General features: G+C 49.5%; 1 protein-coding gene across 1 annotated transcript; it reads right to left on the bottom strand.

Annotated features, from left to right (window-relative positions):
* Positions 1-595: 595 nt before the first annotated feature.
* On the bottom strand, positions 596-19,282 carry LOC111859927 (chondroitin sulfate synthase 1-like). The gene is made up of 3 exons (XM_023843095.2): positions 18,625-19,282; positions 16,787-17,282; positions 596-5,361 (listed from the first exon to the last, which is right to left on the bottom strand). Exons 1-3 carry the CDS (start codon positions 18,936-18,938, stop codon positions 3,763-3,765), a joined length of 2,409 nt encoding a protein of 802 aa, XP_023698863.2. The 5' UTR covers positions 18,939-19,282; the 3' UTR covers positions 596-3,762.
* Between the last annotated feature and the right edge of the window lie 67 nt (positions 19,283-19,349).

Here is a 19,349-nt window from a genome sequence, read left to right as displayed (position 1 = left end):
GGGAGTGAATGAGACACTGATATATTTAACAAGGTGGCAGGAGAATTACATGAAGCCGTGTGATTACCAGAGTAAAGCCCTGGTTCCCCTGAATGGCCTGACCTGGAAGGACCGAACTGGAAGAGCGATCCTCTGATCTCCATCCAAGGAGCTTTTTCATCCAAAATGGATAAAAATGATTCTGAATTAATGAACCCCCCATGGGGGTGGGGGCACAGAGGAAGGAAAACAAGCAGCTGTGTGACTGCAGCCCCCCGGTTTCCGCAGAGTAAGACCCAACAACAGACAGGAGACACGTGCAGAAAGCGATAGGCTGGCCCCCTGCCTTGGTCACATGGTCAGTACCAGTAGGGGCAGGCAGCTTTACAAGCCCCTGTAGGGACTCTTGTGCACTAGGGCTGTTGTGTGGATTTTCACCAGAAGGTAACCAGTTCGAATCCCATGGTATCCTTGAACACTACTACACAAGTGAATATCAGTGAAATTACAGATGCTGTTGATAATTATCAACCCAACCTTGTCAGCCAATCAGCATCAGCGTACAAGCAAGTAAATAAGACAAAGACTCCAAATAAGGTGTGTCATTAAAACTAAATGCGTTTCAGGTCTAATTTTATTCTGAGCAAATATGGGGGAAAGAAGTGTTCCAACAGAAACCAGAGAAAATAATTTTCACTCGTTTGCGAAAATAAATGCAAAACCAGAAGAAGCAGGGTGACGCGTAATTGAACTTATTTTCATAACCCATGTAAATGGTCTCCGCGGTCATACATCAGGATACACATTTCAACTGGTGCCCATGCTCAGAAATCACAGCCAGGTTTAAAATGTAAAGAAAAAAATGGAACTTCTGGTTCCACTAGAGAGCACAGAGGCCATGTGGGCCCCAGACAACAGAGACGGGCAGAATTTGGAGGGAGGGAAGAGAGGAGCAGAAGGAGGAAGATGTCGATTCGAGTAACAGACAGTATGTACAATGACTTCAGATCTATATTTAATTACGTTCTGCCATTTGTGTGTATAAACACACGGACATATGACAGACTTATATAGACCTACGTACACTATTAATACTCACTTTGCGTTTCAGCATAAAAGGATAAAAACACATACGTCACAGAGGTGGGGTACCTCCAGGAGACTGTATAGGGCCCACCTCTGATCTATAGGACTCACGTACCTTACCCTCAGAGTGAGCTCCGTACAGAAAGCGTGTGTCGGTGATGAACGCAAGCTCTGTGCTCTGGCTGCATCCACGGTTTAGCTTCACATTCACCATCATACGGTACGTAGGTGGCGCTTTTCCACTGCCACCAGGAACCGAGCCGTACCCAGCCCGTACCCGTGCGGCGTGCCTAAACCAAGCTGGTAGCGTCACCGCCATCTGTCAAAATGAACGGCGATGTCGGCGCTCTGCACGAGGATTCACTGAAGGGAAAACGTATATTTCATTCATTATTAGTAGTGTACTTGTGCATTCTAGAAAATCTAATTTAAAAACTACTATAGAACAGCTGAACGTAATGTTCGTAATCATAATGCAAATTTATGCATGCAGCTAAGTCCGCTAGCGTAACACTGCGATTCTCACAGACGGGCTAGCAGAAATTAGCATGCAATAAATTAATAATAATAATAATAATAATAATACATTTTAAAGATGACCGATACGATATTCCAGAATATTTGACGGATCGGGTATCGACCAACGTGACCGATCCACGTCCGATACTTACTTATTTTGTTTTCGGCAGTCTTTAAAAAGATATCTCCTATTTCGTGTTAAATCTATTTGTACAATCAATCGCACCACAGCTCTTTAACATTTTAGATGTTTTTTTGCTGCATGCAAACTGAAGGCTCAGTCTGTTTGCCACTCAATGACGTGGCCTAGGGACTTCAGCCTGCGGTGACGTCATGCGCAAACCCTTAGCAGTACTAGGAGCGTAAGAACATCAGAAAATGGGTGGCGATTTGGAAGCATTTATGCTTTTAATAGCAACTAGTAGCACAGCGATTTTCAGTCGCTGTAAAAACAAAGTTTTGGGAGGTGAGAGAAGCGTTTAGTGGAAAATCCCACTAAAAAAAGGACACGAATTGTCAGAGTCAACGCGAGTAATACGAACAAGCAATGGATGATTTGAGAGTCGCTCGCTTGGGCTGTTTTTTCGCACCTGCTACAGCTTGTGATACACGAGGGGATGCTATGGCAAGGAAGTGTAAGTGACGCTTACCTCAGTTAGGTTGTTTAGGCATTCACTACTTGCCTATCCTCGCTTGGGGGGATATTCAAAATGAACTGCAAAGTCCTCAAAAACGTGTACTGTTCCACCTCGTTTGTACGTAATGTATATTTCCAGTAGCCTAAGTAAATTTGTTTTGGCATACATTTTTCATCAGTATGTACTAGTATACTTAAAAGTATTTAAGTAAAAAGAGCTCTTGTATCAGAATCTGTATTGGTATCGGCAGTTGTGTATCGGAATCTGAAAAAATGTGGATTGGAATAATAATAATAATAATAATAATAATGCCCGGCGCGACCTTAACTGAGCCGACCCTTCAGACCCTGAAGAGAGCTGTAACCACGTTGTAACTACGCTGTAACTGCTTGGTACAGCTCGGTTCCTGTATGCCAGTGGAAAAGCGCCATTCCTCAGCTTTAATGGACACGGGCCCTTAAGTGCAGTTTTCAGCACTACCAAACACAAATGCCAGACACTTCTGTTAGGGCTGAACATGGCTTTGTTTATCTTTCCTGCCGGATGGGACTGCCGCCTGCTGGAACGCCCTCTGCATCCACAACCTCCAGCTGAACACAGTCACTGAACACAAGTGTGGGTGCAGACACAAATAGACCACAGGAAGACATGCACACATGCACGCGCACAAAGTCCATGTATTCATATCTTTATGGGGACTCTCCATTCATTTCTATGGGGAAAAAAACTCTAATTCCAGCTATGAGAACCTTAACCATAAGTAACCACACAAAAGACCTTTGGCATTTTTAGTTGTTTGATTGCAGTCACAGATTTTTATAAAATTGAGTTTCCTCTTGTGGGGACCAAAAAAATGTCCCCACAAGGTAAAAAGTTACAGTCCCCACAATGTAACAATTACAAAAATGCATGCACAAATGCTGCATACACACACACAGACACATACACAGCTAGCAAACAGTCTTCGGTAACAAACCATTGGTGAAAAACGTTACATCCTTTCCATTCAACACTGTACAAAAGCTCATATATTATAAAAAGCAAACATTTAATAAATTAGACATACCGGTGAAGAAATGGAAGATACCAGATCCAGCATTTCAGATCATAGAAACAGACATTTAATTGCACGGATACGAAAAAAAATCATCTATGGTGTTTAATTAAAACTAGGTGTCAAGCTTCATCATTACCTACATGCAGACTCGCGTTAAGAAGGAGAAACAAAAAAAACAAAACAAAAGATTTAGTAGTAGTAACTCCAAAAATCCATATCTGACTCAAGTAAATGGCACTGACTTTTTGTTTGATTCTGTCAAAACACCAAAGCGTAGCAGATTACTGCCGCACACGAAACCCAACACGATGGTCGTTTAGGTCTCGGCTCTCTTAGGCTCAGCCACAAGAAGAACCTTTCATGCACAATACCCACATGAAAATCAATGTTTTTAAAAAAAACATTTCCAAAAATATATCCACAGTCTATCTTTGTGTACAAAATAAATTAAGTTGCTAAAAAGGAGTGCCTGAACTGGCTTGTTCATGCTGCCCTTGACCTATTGGCACTATTGCCGGTTCTCCCAAAGCCCAGATGATTCTTCTCCAGCCAGATCTCAGCCAGCTGCTGTGCTGACCCATAGGATGATGCTTTGGAGCCCAGACACATCTTATACTGCCTGGCGTCCAGGTTGGGGTCGCACAAGATGGGGTGATGTACATGCACTATACCAGTTTCTGTGCTCCGGAAAAGTCTGATCCCTGATTGGACGAATTTATTAAAGAGGTCCACATCCTCCATGCCCCAACCCTGGATGGACATGTCAAACCCCCCAGCCCCAACCAGGTCCTGCTTGTAGACACAGACGATGCCGAAACCAAAATGTCTCCACAGTCCTGTTTTGGAGGTGAAGACGTAATGGTTGTCGCTTGGAACCATCCCTGCGTAGACAACCTTGGGGTCATACTGGCTGAAGATGATGGGAAAGTATGTCTGCTGCCCCAGTATCGTGTTACTCCTACACCGGTTCAAGAAGTCGGCCGTAAAAAGCAGGTCAACATCACAGTAGAAGAGCAGAGAGTCGTTGGAGAAGTGGGAAGACCCCACCTCTAAAGCCACAGCCCGGGAGAATGGACCCGACACAGGCTGGATCTCCAGCTCCGCCTTAGGGTATCGAATGTGGTACTCCCTCATCAACTCAACTTGTTTCACCCGCTCCATGTCACTGTCCTCATTGAACAGCAGCACTAGCAGCTTGACATTCTGGTTAGGAATCAGGCAAACCTTCTCGAAATTTGCCATGAATCGGACAAAGATCTCATATCGACCTGCCAACGGTACCAGAATGTTGATCCTCTCTTCCTTCGACTCCTTGTGGTTGAAGTCGGTGCCGCCCAGGTTGAAAGGCACTAGCATCTTGAGGGAGTTGGAGAGGAATGTGAGGGAGCCCGAGTCCTGATTGATCCTGCTGGCCAAAGCTTGGGCATCAAGCTCCTCCTCCTCACGAAACTGGATCCTGCTGAAGGTTTGCTGGAGGTAAGCATGCCTCCTGACAGGGACCGTCATGGTCTTCCCCTTCTGCTTCTTGTAGAGCAGCAGCAGGTCCAGCACATACTCCGCCCCATAGACGGGGTTCACTCGCCGATAACCATACTGGATCTCCTTGAAGTCGATGATACGGCCACGCGTCTTGGCGTTAGCATTGATCATCTCCATCAACTGCATGACAATGTCCTCCAGGGCCGCCTTCTGCGGGGTCTCCATGCCACGGCGCGGTGGCTGCCCATCGGCTGCTGAGCAGACGTGGCGGCCTGTCAGGAAGTCCCACTCCAGGACGTCCTGCCGCCGGCGGGGCTGAAAGCGCATGAAGGAGGGGGCGGAGCCCAAATGCAGGTCCTCTTTGCGCAAGTCACCGGCGTTGCCACTGTAGCGGCTGGCCTGAACGATCTCGCGGTGCAGCCGCACAGTGCGGTGTCGCAGCTCTGCAATCTGCTGGCTAAGTAGGTAGCTGTGCAGCCGGTACTGGTGGGGTGGGCTCTTGTTGGGGTGCAGCGTGATGGCCCGGTGGATCTTGCTGTTGTGCAGGTCGCTGAGGTAGCCCTTCTTGTTGGGCTCGTAGTTTTCGTAGAACAGTTGCTGCATCTGGGGGGGCAAATCGGGGGTAGGGGAAAAAAAAAAAAAGAGAGTTTATTAAAAAATTATTAAGCAAACTATGTCTCAATACTCGGGTTCCATGGTTGGGGCAACAAGAAGGAAGTTTTCAACAGCCTAGAAACAACCGTCAATCTAGCCCAGTGGTTGCCAACCTGGTCCTTGGGGACCCGCAGACGGTTCATGTTTTTGCTCCCAGGAGCTGGCAGGGAGCAAAAACGTGAACTCTCTTTGAACTTGTTTTTAGTTGTTTCTATACCAGTCCGTGAAAATATTGTTTTACATGAAATTGGTTCATGGCGCAAAAAAGGTTGGGGACTGCTACACGCCTCCACACGTCTCTTAACACGCCCCCCCCCCGCACGTCTCTTAACACGCCCTTTTGCTTTCAAAGCAAACTTGGTATAAATATTTTAATCATATAAAGGAATGCCACTCCACTACCTTTAATATCTGGACTAAATCATCGTCTGGAAGCACTCCCAGTTACCAGAGTGTTCATTTAGCCCAGGAGCATGAGTAAAACCAGTGAACAGCAATGGTAGTAAAAGAGTGAGATAAAATTACTTAGAAAATGAACGGAATTAATAGAAAACAGGCTGGGTAATGTGGTTGTCAGAGGCACAGAATGGTACAGACAGACAGACAGACAGGTTTGTCTTCATATCTTTGTGTGGGCCGTCCATTCATTTCTATGGGAAAAACTCTAATCTCAACTATGACAACCTTAACCCCTACCCAGCCCTAACCTTAACCATAAGTAACCAAACTGAACAAAATATAAGACTTTTCACAATTTTAGTTTTGAGTGTATTGACAGATTTTTATAAAATTGATTTTCCCCTTGTGGGGACTGAAAAATGTCCCTACAATGTCAAAATAAGTTATCATCACAAATGTCCCCACAATGTAATGCACACACAGGCTAATACCCCAGGTTTCCACATAGGGAATAATCCAGAATTAAGCCAAATGAAAACGTAATCTTATGCGACTCCCTGTGCGTGACTCCTTACACTCATCTGGATTTACGGGGCTCATATTTATGAGGCACAAATTAATGGCCACCCTTAAAATATTTAATGAAGGCACTTGGGTCCCCATGCCAAAGGACGCGATGGCCAGTGGGGGGGGGCTTCACAAAACCATCCCAAAATAAAAAAAATAAAAAAGCAAAACCAAACATGACAGTGACACGACTGATGAGACACAGAGGCACTCATTGTCTTCTATGTTTCGCATCTACCTCAGGGGCATTTTTCCTTGGAGCTATTTAAGGGGAAAGAATCTGGATTCCTCATTTAACTCAAACGAGGCAGGAAGCTGACACCCTTAATTTATCCTTTGTCCTGCACAGTCACTTCACAGGTGCTTTTAATAGATGACCAGGACCCACACATTCCTCTTCCTAAGCTACTAGTAGCTTAAAAACCTTCGGCCTAAAACTCTTTAACCATGTGTGTCCTCCTCATCCCCGAGGAACCATGTCCAGAAGACCCAGATCCTCACACCCAGGCGAACCACAGCTCCCTGGACCAGAGCCCCAGGACATCGATTCCTCCAAACAGACCCTTTTCAGTAGTTTCCCACTTTAAATAAGGAACCTTCCAGAGAAAGATAAGGTCGAGCGGATGTCCCTCCAGTATCGACTTACAGCAGCCATACACAGAGAGAGCCAACAGGTCCAGTTCATATGAATCAAGTCCTGCTGTCTCAAGCAGTCGGTCACCTGTAGAGATCAGAGCTTGGAAGCAAGGCAGCGGTCCGGTGAGGAATCCGGCACAGTGAGATCACAGGGGAATGTGGGGCCCTCGGGCCAAAGCTAACCAGGTACCTGACTGAGGTCCCTGGACCTGAAGGTAGATACCCTGATAACGTGCAAAAATAACATTCGTTTGCGTGACCTCAGATACTCACTATGTGCAAGTTCACCCTGAGGTAACTATGAAAGAAAATATTGAAAAGATACTAGCGGACAGTGGCTCAATTTCCTGTGGTTCTTGAGCAGTGCAGGCAGGAGGGAAGCTAAAAGTAAAGCTAATGTAAAGCTGAAAGTAAAGCTAATGTAAAGCTGAAAGTACAGCTAATGTGATGCTAATGTAAAGCTAAAACTGTTGCAAAGGTAAAAGTACAGCTAAAAGTAAGCTAACCTAAAGCTAAAAGTGAAGCTGTCGCAAAGCTAAAAAGCTAAAAGTAAAGCTAATGTCCTCTTCCCCCAAAAACCTCCAGCTCCTTACTGTACACCTGACTGCCGGCAGTCGTGTCCTCCTCCCCCTACACTCTGTCCAGCCCCCATCCTCCCTCCACCCTGCCACAGCTGAGTAACCATCACCCTCTCATCAGATCCACGAAAGGGAGCCTTAGGGGTGGAGAAGAAGTCCAAACGGAAAGCTAATAACAGACTGCCAGGCCTCTGGCTGCAATGTGTAACCGAAAGGGGTCCGGGCCAGAAAAAACATGCATTTATTGCTTAACGCATTGCACTTCTAAGACGCTGCACTCACAGCACAGCCTTGCTGCTTAATGAACAGGGGAATCTAGCTTAATTAGACTGTGTATCGATGAATATATGTCAATCAGTAATTCTGCTGGCTACTATGCATTGGACAGGAAGTGATGCGTGAAGGGTCAAAGGTCATGATGCAGCAGAAGCAGCCTGACGATCGGGAACCACATGGCACATGATGGCAAACCGTTGACTACAGCGCACCCTACAGGACGGCACTGCTCCGTGCGCAGCGGTCCGGCCTTGAGGGTGCCGGATGAACACATTTCCCTGTCCAGCCCGTGACAAACAGTAGCAGCAGGTCTGCAGCTCTCGGGGCCCAAATGGCTTCTTGTAAATTCTAGCCAATTTCCTAAACTAGGTGGAGAGCGAACGATTACTTGCAAAAACGAAGGAGAGCTGCCTACCTGGCTGCTGCCGACATGGAGAACAAACAAACGCATCATTACCAATCAGAACTGAATAAGGACAGGGGAAAACGGAAAAGTAAAAACCTATTTTCACAATCATTAACGTTTCTCGGCCTGCCTGGAGGACAAACGGCGATTGTGCTGGCCGGGCCTTTTCAGAGCCCCTTTTCGAGGTCGTCTCTCGCTTTCTCAGACACATCTGCACCTCTGGCTCTCCGTACAGTCAGCGCGCATCAGAACCAGCCAGACGGAGCTAAACCGGGACAGCGCTGGCTCTGCCCACGCCCGTCTGACCGTGCCATGTGGCCATCGGCAGCAGAAGCCAGAATCCTGGCACTGCCAGGCCCAATTCAGGCCCCGCGCTGGCCAGGGCTGTCTGGCAAACGGCCGACCTCTCGTCTGTTTAACGTTTCCCGAAAGCCTGAATCCTTGGGCTCCATGCCCCGCTGCCATCTCTGACTCAGATCCACCAGCGGTTTTGCTGCTATGCTGTTCAGAAACACACGACTGACCAGCCTGAGCCTTAAGCGTTTGGGCAGGGATGCTCTGTCACAGCGCAAGATCATTCGGGGACAAGGTCAGAGCAGGAAGGACGTGGCCCATGGAGACCTCACTGGCCTGCCTGGAGAAGAACATCAAAGCATCCTCGGGGCGGCCAAGCTAGAAGTGGGATTAACAGGTTCATTAGGATAAGTCATGGGGAGACAACCAACATCGGGTTCTGGGATTCAGTGACAAATCTTTGCTGACATGGCCCCTAATTACCATCCCTATGAATAAGGGATTCATTTACCCCATGCACATTGTATTTGACATTGTGCTTCATGACATGTGCATTCAGGCATCAATCAGGGACTCCATGCATCAGCCACTGGCAAGTCATTCACAAAATGTTTAGTTATTGCAAAAGAATCTTCCTGGATTTGCTAGATTACTTGTAACACACACACACACAGACACACGCACACAGACACACGCACACAGACACACGCACACAGACTCGCATGCACCCACACAGACGCAGACGCACACAGACACACGCACACACAGACACATGTGCACACAGACACACGCACACAGACTGGCATGCACCCACACAGACGCAGACGCACACAAACACATGCACACAGACACACAAAGCCCTGAAGATTTAAAAGAACCGCAAAAATTTGAAAAGATTGAATATTAAAAAACTGGAATTAGCTCTTATGGAGAACATTAACAGAAGCATAGCTTGAAATGAGGTATAAACACTAACAGTATACAATTATACAGCCAAATATAATTCAGATATACAGCAATTACAGGGTGGATATTCCACCTCATTTAGGCTGGGCTCTTTCATCGGGGGGAGTGGGGGGGGTGTGTGATTCAGGGCAGCCTGATGGAATGACAACAAACCCCCCCCAACCCAAAAATTAACTGCGAAGCAAAGGGCTCTTTGTCTTCCTGCCATTTCCCCATAAGGACTCACTTGTGCTGGGAGGGGGGGCCGGGTTCTCCGGGTCGGCAGCGCTGACAGCTGCCATGTGGAAGGCGGCTCTCGCGTTTCCAGGCCCTGGCACCGGTGCTGCGGCAGAGCCGAGCCCAAAGCCACGAGTCAGAGGGGGAAGTGAGGGAAGAGCAGCAAGGAAGCCTCATGTGCAGGAGCCCGCGGGGCGGATCCTAGACCCCGCGCCGCCTCCGCCACTCCCGGGTCACCGGGTTCTCTTGGGAGGTGCAGATTTGCTGGATGACACCTCCTTTTCCTTTTCTCCTTCCCCACAAACTTTTCGGTGAGCTCATCCTTACGGAAGCCGCTATGGCGGTTAACCATCAAAGCGGAGCTGTTCACTTTACTGCCTCGCCCAAGGTCGTCTCAGTCTTGCCAGCCACTCAGATAAAAAATTCTCACTCGAGGCTGGAAAAGGTAAAAAGTGCCAGTTTGGCACAGGCAGCACAGGCAGCACAGGCAAGCACAGGCAGCACAGGCAGCACAGGCAGCACAGGCAGCACTGACATCACGTCCCCGGGTAGGATGGAGACCGGAGACCAAAATGGGAAGAGAAATGGCGGCTTATCCGAGAGCCGCTCATGACGCCACTGCGGGGTGGGGGGGGGAGACCATTACAGACTCGCACCCGAGGCCCCGTCTCTTTCGTGAAACAAAATTTGAGAACAAAAAGATAAAAAGCTTTTTAAAAATAATCTTTGTTTCATCACAATTCCAGGAGTCTTTCTGAGGGCATTTAACATAGAATTTACCCAAATTCCCTCTAGTGAGATACACACACTCTCTGTAACGACACAGTACTGGTCCACTCATCTCTCCTGCCTGGAGGTTGGGGGGGGGGGGGGTAAAGCGTCATAAAGCTGGAATAAACATTCTATCAGCACTCGCAACTCAATACAGGGGTGGGGGGTGAGAGGTTATGACCTACCCGAATCCAATCGCACCGATAAGCAGGAACACGATGAAGGCCGGCATATAGCTACAGCATACAGCTGTGCAGATGCGATCCGGACATCATCCACCCGTTTCTGTGGCTGTAAGGCTTTTGGGAAAGAGGACCAGCACAAGGAGAAGCCAGTCACATCGAGAGGTAGTGCGAGGCTCAGCAGGTTAGAATGCAGTGCCTGTGATCGGAAGGTTGTCGGGTCAAATCCCAGAAGCAATTCCTTGAACAAGGTAATTAACCCCCAATTGCTGGGTGACCCTGTGTCTCAAAATAAATGTTTGTCCCTTTAGATAAAAGCAGCAGTTAAATTAATTTAATGCAAGTGTAATCAATGGGTTAGATGGCTAGAGTCCCATTCTCACCGCCACAAGGCGGGAGTAAAGTGGATTTGTAAGGAAAAGAGTTACTAAAGGAAGAGGGGTATTCTGCCGTCCCCCCACCCACAGGACAGCCTGAAGATGACGGGACACTTCTGGAGACCCAGGACCTTGGGCACAGCACAGGGTTTACCTCAGAGAGCCCAGAGATAACTGCAGGCCCACTACCATCTACGAACCACCAACCTAGAGAGCACAGGTAGAGCCGGCGGGCGGCTAAGGAGGGAAAACCACCACCACAAAAGGATGGTTTCCATGAGAAGCTCCATCTAGATCAGTGTTTCCCATTCCGGTCCTCGGGGACACACAGACAGTCCATGTTTTTACTCCCTCCCAGCTCCCAGTAGGAAGAAAAAATGTGGACTGTCTGGCAGGTGACTAAGAGGGAGCAAAAACATGGACCGTGTGTGGATCCCCGAGGACCGGGTTGGAAAACACTGGTCTAGACAGATCAAGAAATAACCCATCGCATGACACGTCACAATGCCTGTGCTCTGTCCCAGAGCAGCTCTGCTGAACGTTTCCACAATGAGGGAATCTCTGACAAAGGGCCGTTTCCTCCTTCCCAAAGGGTACTGCCAGCACTGATTCACCCCAGAGGCGGGCCAACCCGGGGGGAGGAGGCCGCTGGATGCCGCCAGGCACGTGAGCTGGCCTGTCTGCGCAGCCTGCCCAGGCGTTTGCTCGACGTCCGCCGGCGAGGGAGGAGCGAAAGAAGGCAGCGCATTAGCATCCACTAAGGTTGGCACAGCTGTCTGCGATCAAAGAGGGCATTTTTCAGCAAGTCAGCAACATAAAGACAGGGAAGCTTCTGGGACAGGCAGGACAGCCCCAGCGTTTTATGGTGGCAGGGGATTTATGGAGATACTGCAAGACAGTGGGGTTAGAAGGGACCACCTTAAAAAATCCACCTAGCTAAAAATAACAACAAAAAGACACCTAGTGCATAGTGCATTTGTGAAAAAAGGAGTGACTAAGAGGAAGGAGGAGAAGCAGAGAGCACTAAGCACCCAGGAAGAAGATACCGGGCAGAGTGCCAACAAGGAAAAACAAACAAACAAAACAAAACAAACAAAAAAAGAACAACAGACAGGTATGTCCACACAAACAATCCTTCCTACATATGACTGATGACTTCTACTTGGCACCAGTAAGAATCTAAGAATGAAGGCCCTTTGCGTTTAATGACCATAAAAGAACAAATCGGGACCTTGTCCATGAGCAGCCTGTCAGCGGCATGCCCAAAAACGTAACTCGAGGGCCAGATTTTGGGAAGCGACCATGCAGAATGGAAACGACAGCAAAACGCTGACATCCGTGCCTCTGGGCCAGGCCATGGTGACTGTCGGTGACGCAAGCGTGCCGCGTTCGTCCCGACAGGAACAGGGAGGACAGGAGCCAGCGGGCACCATGTTCACACTGAGTAGCAGTCCTTCCTGGCTGCGGAATACGTGTGTGGAGCACGAGGGGCAGTCTGGAAGCTGAAAAGGTGTAAGTGACACGCTCCATGAAAGCCCAGCTATCCATCCATATTCCAATGGCTTATCCAGACCAAGGACATTGGGAGCTTGGAACAGATCCAGGGAAATGCAGAGCACAAATGTGTATGTATGCAAAATCAAGTAACTGCATGAATCTGGATTGTACACAACATAAAGAGAACATGTGAACTTAATGCGGACAAAACAGAGGCAAGATTCAAACCTGTGACCCTAGAATGATGAGACAACAGCACTATGTACTGAGTCATTGTGCTACTCGACTCCATACAGCGAGAGGGTCAGGGGAAGGGGGGGGGGGGGGGGTCTCCACGATCCTGCTCACGAATGGCAGGAAGCTCACTGGACAAAACGGGGCAGACGGGAGTTAACTAGGGTTAAAACAAACCCAGTGAACTCAATCAGCACTGAGGAACCGTAGCTGCCGAGTCCACAAGGTGGCGCACTGCTGACGCGCGGCTGCGATCTGCTACGGGAATGTCAGCCTGGCCCCGAGCCAGGAGACGGACGCATGGGAAAGCTGGGGAATTCTGGGATGCCGCACATTCTCAGACCATTTCCTGTGTCTCACAGCCCCAGTGCGATATCCTGGGACTTGGTGGGACAGCACTTTTCCACCAGCGTGAGGACGGAACGTGCTGGATGAGGAAGGACGCTGTTATTCAGAAGGAGACTCACAAAGGAGCCCATTCATAAGAAACAGAGGTTTACCACGCCGATTCGGCATATGTGGGGCACCTGAGAGCGGCAGGACCAGCACCCTGCCCGGATCGAGCAGGAAGCCGGCCTCCCAGGCTGCTTCAGGGCTCTTGTTACCATGGGGACCAAGTCTGCTTCAGGCCTCTGGCCACTACCAATGAGGAACAAAAGCCAGGGGGCGCCAGAGCACACGTGTAGTGAAGTAGAGTCGTAAAGAAGACGACAAACTAGGGCTGGGGTGGGGGGCTGGAGAGAAGGGGGCAAAGGTCAGGAAGACATTACAGAAAAAGCTAGAGCTGGCAAAGGTTATTAGTGCTTAATCTCAGCTAATTGGATGTAAGGATTCAGCAAACTCCCTGAGAGAGAAAGAGACAGGTGAAGAGCATTCTGAAGGTCGGGGTGGGGTGGGGTGGGTGGGGTATGCCGACAGCATGTGCAGGAGCCTCGGCACAGAAGGCAGGCAGACAGACAGGCAGGCAGGCAGACAGAGACAGACAGGCAGACAGAGACAGACAGGCAGGCAGGCAGGCAGACAGAGACAGACAGGCAGGCAGGCAGACAGACAGGCAGGCAGACAGAGACAGACAGGCAGGCAGACAGGCAGGCAGAGACAGACAGGCAGACAGAGACAGACAGACAGACAGGCAGACAGACAGACAGAGACAGACAGGCAGACAGACAGACAGACAGGCAGGCAGGCAGGCAGACAGACAAGCTCCAACAGTGGGCTCAGTGTTCAGAAAAAGAGGGGCACGATCTGAGTGTTTGTTGGGGAAAAAACAGGACTGATGAGTTATCTGATAAAACATACATGTAGCGTTCAGAAAAACGGGCAGTCATGTGTGCAGAAAGCGCATGGTGGTGCTGTGGGGGCTGGGTCCAGGTGGGAACAGGGCGGGGGGGCTCCCTGTCAAGACGGAGGGTCAGGAGGAAACCACAAAGGAGGGTCAGGAGGAAACCACGGGGAGGGCTACGTGCCTCTAGCACACTGGGTCGCGGGGTAGATGCGAGGGGGGGGAGGGGGGGGTATGGGGTGGAGACCTGGCCAGGCACAGCAGCACCACGGAGCCGAATCGGAGTTGGGCCTCCCTCAGACCGTCCCAAGCCTGGCATCAGCAGACTTTTCATGAACTCCTCCCCCTCACTGTACCTGGTGTCACCCCATGGAGGGTGTGGCTCGTGACAAAGGGGAAGCATGTCAGGCAGAGGAAAAAGGGGGGTTCATTGTCCTAGAAGCATCACTATCAGAAAGGGCATACAAACAAACTGTGTATATTCTAATCCGCAAGGGGACTCTCAATTCATTTCTATGGGAAAACACTAATCCCAACAATGACGACCCTAATCCCCCCTACCCAACAATGACGACCCAAACCCCCCCCAACGACGACCCTAACCCCCCCCACCCAACAATGACGACCTTAATCCCCCCTACCCAACAATGACGACCTTAACCCCCCCCTACCCAACAATGACAACCTTAACCCCCCCCTACCCAACAATGACAACCTTAACCCAGCCCTAACCTTAACCATAAGCAACCAAACAAAATACAGGACTTTTGGGATTTTTTGTTTTTTGATTGCAGTCACAGTATTTTTATGAAATTGAGTTTCCCCATGTGGGGACCCAAAAAATTTACCCCAAAGGTCAAAATAACAGGTTTTTATGAAATTGCAGGGACCATTTGTCCCCATAATGTAACATATACATGAGCCACACACACACATACATACACACACATACACACACGCACATTCACAGAATCGCTATGTAAGTCAGGATAGCCACTAGTACTGCATTCTGAGACAAAAAAGAAAAAAAAATCACTTTTTAAATAAAAGAATCTGCTATTTTATACAGGCACGTGGGCTGGCCAGCTCATCTGACAGCAGGCCCACGTCCGACCACAGGGCCGGGCAGAACCAGGGCAGCGGTCAGAACGGCAACGCCAACACTCAAACTCGACAGCGAGAGAGCGGCGTGCAGCAGCTGGCCTGGGCTACGTTGACACAGCACAGCCTGGAGACCGGTCGGGGGGGGCAGCCACCAGACAGACAGGCCACAGAGGAACAGGCCCACCCTTCCCGAATTCAATGCCCTGAAACGGCCGTCGGCAATAGGGCCCCAGGTCTGGGGCGTGACGTTGACAGAAAGCTCACCACTCAGACCGCGCTGTCGCAAGAGGGCGATAAGCGACCACAGTGATCTCTGCAACCTCCCGGAACATTCTGTACTGGTTTCAAGTGTCGTTGTTCATGAAATGTATATAAATAAAAACAAATAAAGAAAATTAATTCTAAGTTGGATGAGCTTTTCAAGGATGTGCAATGGTCAGGCCATAAGATGTCTTAACCAGGACATCAAAGCCTTTAACACCGTCTCATAATACGAACTGACTCATTAGCCTCAGTACTATGGCTCAGAACACAGCACAACTGCACACTGCACTTTAATATACACGAATACATACTTTAATATATGCACACTGTATAGCAAGGTATATTATTACTGCAACATACAGTGTGTATACCTTACATAGCTCCTATTTTCTTCGGAGTGGCCGGGGGGTACATTTCACTGCATGTTGTACTTGTCCAACTATGTACGTGACAAAAAAATAATCTTGAATCATGAATCTGATTCTGCTTCAGGCTTTTTTCACATATAGAATCACAAAAATCGAGGTTCCCTCTGTACACGCATCTCGCATTCGCAGCTTACGGGGCGGTACTCTTAACGGAGGACGCCTCGAGCAGAAAGCAGGGCTGTGGCAGACGGCAGGATAAATATCATGCACACATCCGCTCCTAGACGAGCCCTTTGCTCACCATGGATGCGGTCCCAGGCCCAGGTATAAATAGATGCTGATAAATTTAGCACGAATGCAGTGAACCGCTGGAAAGCTGTGGGTTTTCACAAAGCTGCCTCACGACTGTGGCCTTGGAGAGGAACACGGTGGCCCCCCAGTGGGGGAAGGGGGATGGAGAGCCACCGTGCACTGCAGAGACGGGCCGGGCCGCGGGCACTGCAGTAACGGGCCGGGCCGTGCCGGCGGGCACTGCAGAAACGGGCCGGGCCGTGCCGGCGGGCACTGCAGAAACGGGCCGCGCCATTTGCACTGGAGTGGGCGGCAACGCACGGGTATGAACAAAGCAGCAGTGCTTCAGCGTCCCTGCTGTGACGAGGGCATGGAGTCCCATTACGCGGTAATAACACAAGTGACTCCCTCCCTTCCAGCTGGCCACTTTAAATAAAAGCAAGAGAAGCAGGAAGCAGATGAGTTGGCTTCTGAGCTTTCACATCCGGATGGGATTTTTTCCCCAATGGATTCGTGCCTAATAGCATTCACCCCCCAAGTTTAAAAATTACATGAGAAGAAATGTGACCCCGCCTCCACAGGGGTCCATCAGCACCCCACCCAGTCACGACGCCTTCTGTACTCCGGCTTCCACTCAAGGAAGGTGTCTGGCTGCAGAGGACTCACCTCGTAGGACCAGACGCACTGGACCCCGGCAAAGCGGCGAACGCAGCGTCCCACTTCCACATCCTCGTGGGTGGTGTACATCTCCTGCAGGCACTGGCGGATGTGGGGCGCCACGCGTCGCAGCACCTCCCGGCTCATGATCACCCCCGGGCCGCCCATGCAGAAGTTCTCTCCGGGCTCCAGGGCCAGCTTGCCCAGCTCATCGCGGGCACCCATGCCCGTCTGGCCCAGGAGGACGGCTTCGCTGCTGTTCAGGCTCCGCAGGAAGGCCTCCAGCCGGTCGCCCTTGACGTAGACGTCGTCGTCCGCCCGCATGAACCACTCGAACTGCTCCAGGTAGTGGTCATGCATGTACTTGAGCATCATGAAAGACTTCTTCTGCGGCGGGTACGAGTCGTCCACGTTCTTCAACGCCACGATGGGGATGGGGATGGAGGTGTCGGAGCCCTCGCTGGAGAAGAACTCCACCTGGCCTGGAATGGTTTGGGCCCAGGTCCTGCCGATACAACAACTGAGTGCAGACTGGAGACCAGCTCAAACCAATTCACCCACAGGCATAACTAAAAGTTCTAGGCCCCATGACAGAATGTCACTTTGGGTCCCCTGCTTGGGTTGAATCTATCAATCTGAAGAAATATGGGTCCCATAGTACATAGAACTGCCCAAGTCTATAAAATTATTCTAAAATGTAGAGAATAGTACAAATAAATCCTTCTAAGGATAAGTATATCCAAACTTTGGTACAATATTGTGTGTGTATGCACAGACAAGGCTTGCAATCAATGATAAGGATAACAGGTTTTTCAAAAATCCACCCTCTGCTCACGGTATAAACAAATCCTATATGCCACAATATCAGCTGGGTCATGCTATGCCTCTTACTGAACGGTGAGCTCTGATGGTGCAGAAAAGAAAAGTCTAGATGGAATTTAATCCGTCAGAAAGTCTCTAGCAGACAGCAATTCACCTATGACTTTCACAGCTCATTCGTGACATTATTCCATTAGGGAAGGGACGTAATTCTGCCAACTTAGTGAAATTCAGTTGAGATTTCCCATGTTCCCTATGGGGAGAGATAGCAAAGCGGAGGCACTGATATCAACTCATTTCACTCCACTTCTGCTTTCAGTTAGCAGCATAATTTACAACCTGACAAACAGGTCTACACATACAGCCTAATTAACCAACTTCATGGAAGGAAAAATTCTATTTCCAGGGTTTCCAATGTATTTTTAAAGAAGCGACCAGGATGACTTCCCTACCCCCAGATGAAGGGGGGATTTTAGTCCCAAAAATGCCCCCCCAAGGGCATGCGGTTTCTCAGTTTGAGACATTATTGAAAGCTGATCCAGTGTTAGTCATTCACACCGGCGATCAAACACCAGCAAAAAGCTCATGGCCGCCAGATTTTCCGCAGATCCGGGCAGGTAAACGCAGTTATGTGCCCCCAGATCCACAGCAAAGGGACCGTATCCGGCTCTTTCCTGTAAGTCTTCGCTACTTTCGGGCGACACGTGTCTAACTCAGGCAACTTTCACGCAGCACACCGTAAAGCCGATCCTACCACTTTTGCAATTTCGGATTATATGCCAGCTAAATTTCGTTATCTGAGTACTTGTACAACCTGCAATGAGACAGTTGAATCTAATCAAATTTATTAAATGGCGTCGTTTAATACGTTTATTCTACAGAACAGTGCAAAGAAATTGAGGAACTAAAAGGCGACGCAGAGAGAGGAACTCACTGCTCTGCCCGATGCATAAAAACGGAAATATGCGGAAATAAAAGTGACAGCTGTCAATGCATTAGCTCACAGTAAGAGGTTTGCTTTCGGTTACCTGTATGCAGCCACTGCGCGATTCTTCAGGTACTTCTGCGCCGTCATAACGCCGACAAAAAGGAAACTCTTGGACGGGGGCACAGGCTTGTCAGTCGCCGACAATCTGGTGCCATGTCGCCGCCAAGGCAGCGCACCGTCCGGCTCTTTCCTGGGAGCCCTGTACAGCGTGCAGCCCCCCGGGCTCGATGAGCCTTTCTGGCCACCTTTCCTGAACTCGCTGGCCCTCGGCAGAATAAATCTGGAAGCCAGGGTGAATCCGACCACTAAGCCCAGGAGAACGCTGCACCATGCTCTCCGGCTTCGGGGTGCCATTCCGTCCCAGCGATCGCCCTGGCTGGCCAGCCTCCACGGCAGCCTTTCACACCAGATCACAGCACCGTACAGGTACCCCGATCACACTCTTTCATGATTAAAAAAGGGGATCCCCCAGCACCCGCCGCCTCACATCCATCCGCGAAGAGCCACCGTACAAAGCGCCTTCCTCACGTCACCCCGTCGATCATCAAGCACACGGCCTTTGGCATTCATTGGGAATAAAGAAGCTTCTCCGAAATGATAGGTTTCTTCTTTTCCCCGAGGAGCTCCAATCTCCATGTCCGTCTCGCCATTGTAAGAATGTGCAGAGTTCAAACGTGCGACTCTAACTGCATGGTTTGGCCCCGCCGTGTTTCCGTAGGTGGGCTCTGATTGGTCACGTTGGCTGCACTAGTGCTACGTGTTAAA

Source organism: Paramormyrops kingsleyae, chromosome 13 (assembly GCF_048594095.1).
Source record: "Paramormyrops kingsleyae isolate MSU_618 chromosome 13, PKINGS_0.4, whole genome shotgun sequence".
Taxonomy (NCBI): domain Eukaryota; kingdom Metazoa; phylum Chordata; class Actinopteri; order Osteoglossiformes; family Mormyridae; genus Paramormyrops; species Paramormyrops kingsleyae.
Note: the sequence above shows the minus strand (reverse complement) of the source record. Positions and strands in the feature narration are given on the sequence as shown.

Excerpts from the sequence above, each read along its gene's own strand:
- LOC111859927 (XM_023843095.2), bottom strand. The coding sequence starts at position 18,938 with ATGGCACCCCGAAGCCGGAGAGCATGGTGCAGCGTTCTCCTGGGCTTA. Across the intron at positions 17,283-18,624 it reads CGCGCAGTGGCTGCATACAG|GACCTGGGCCCAAACCATTC; the intron begins GTAACCGAAAGC and ends TTGTATCGGCAG. Across the intron at positions 5,362-16,786 it reads AGTGCGTCTGGTCCTACGAG|ATGCAGCAACTGTTCTACGA; the intron begins GTGAGTCCTCTG and ends TTGCCCCCCCAG.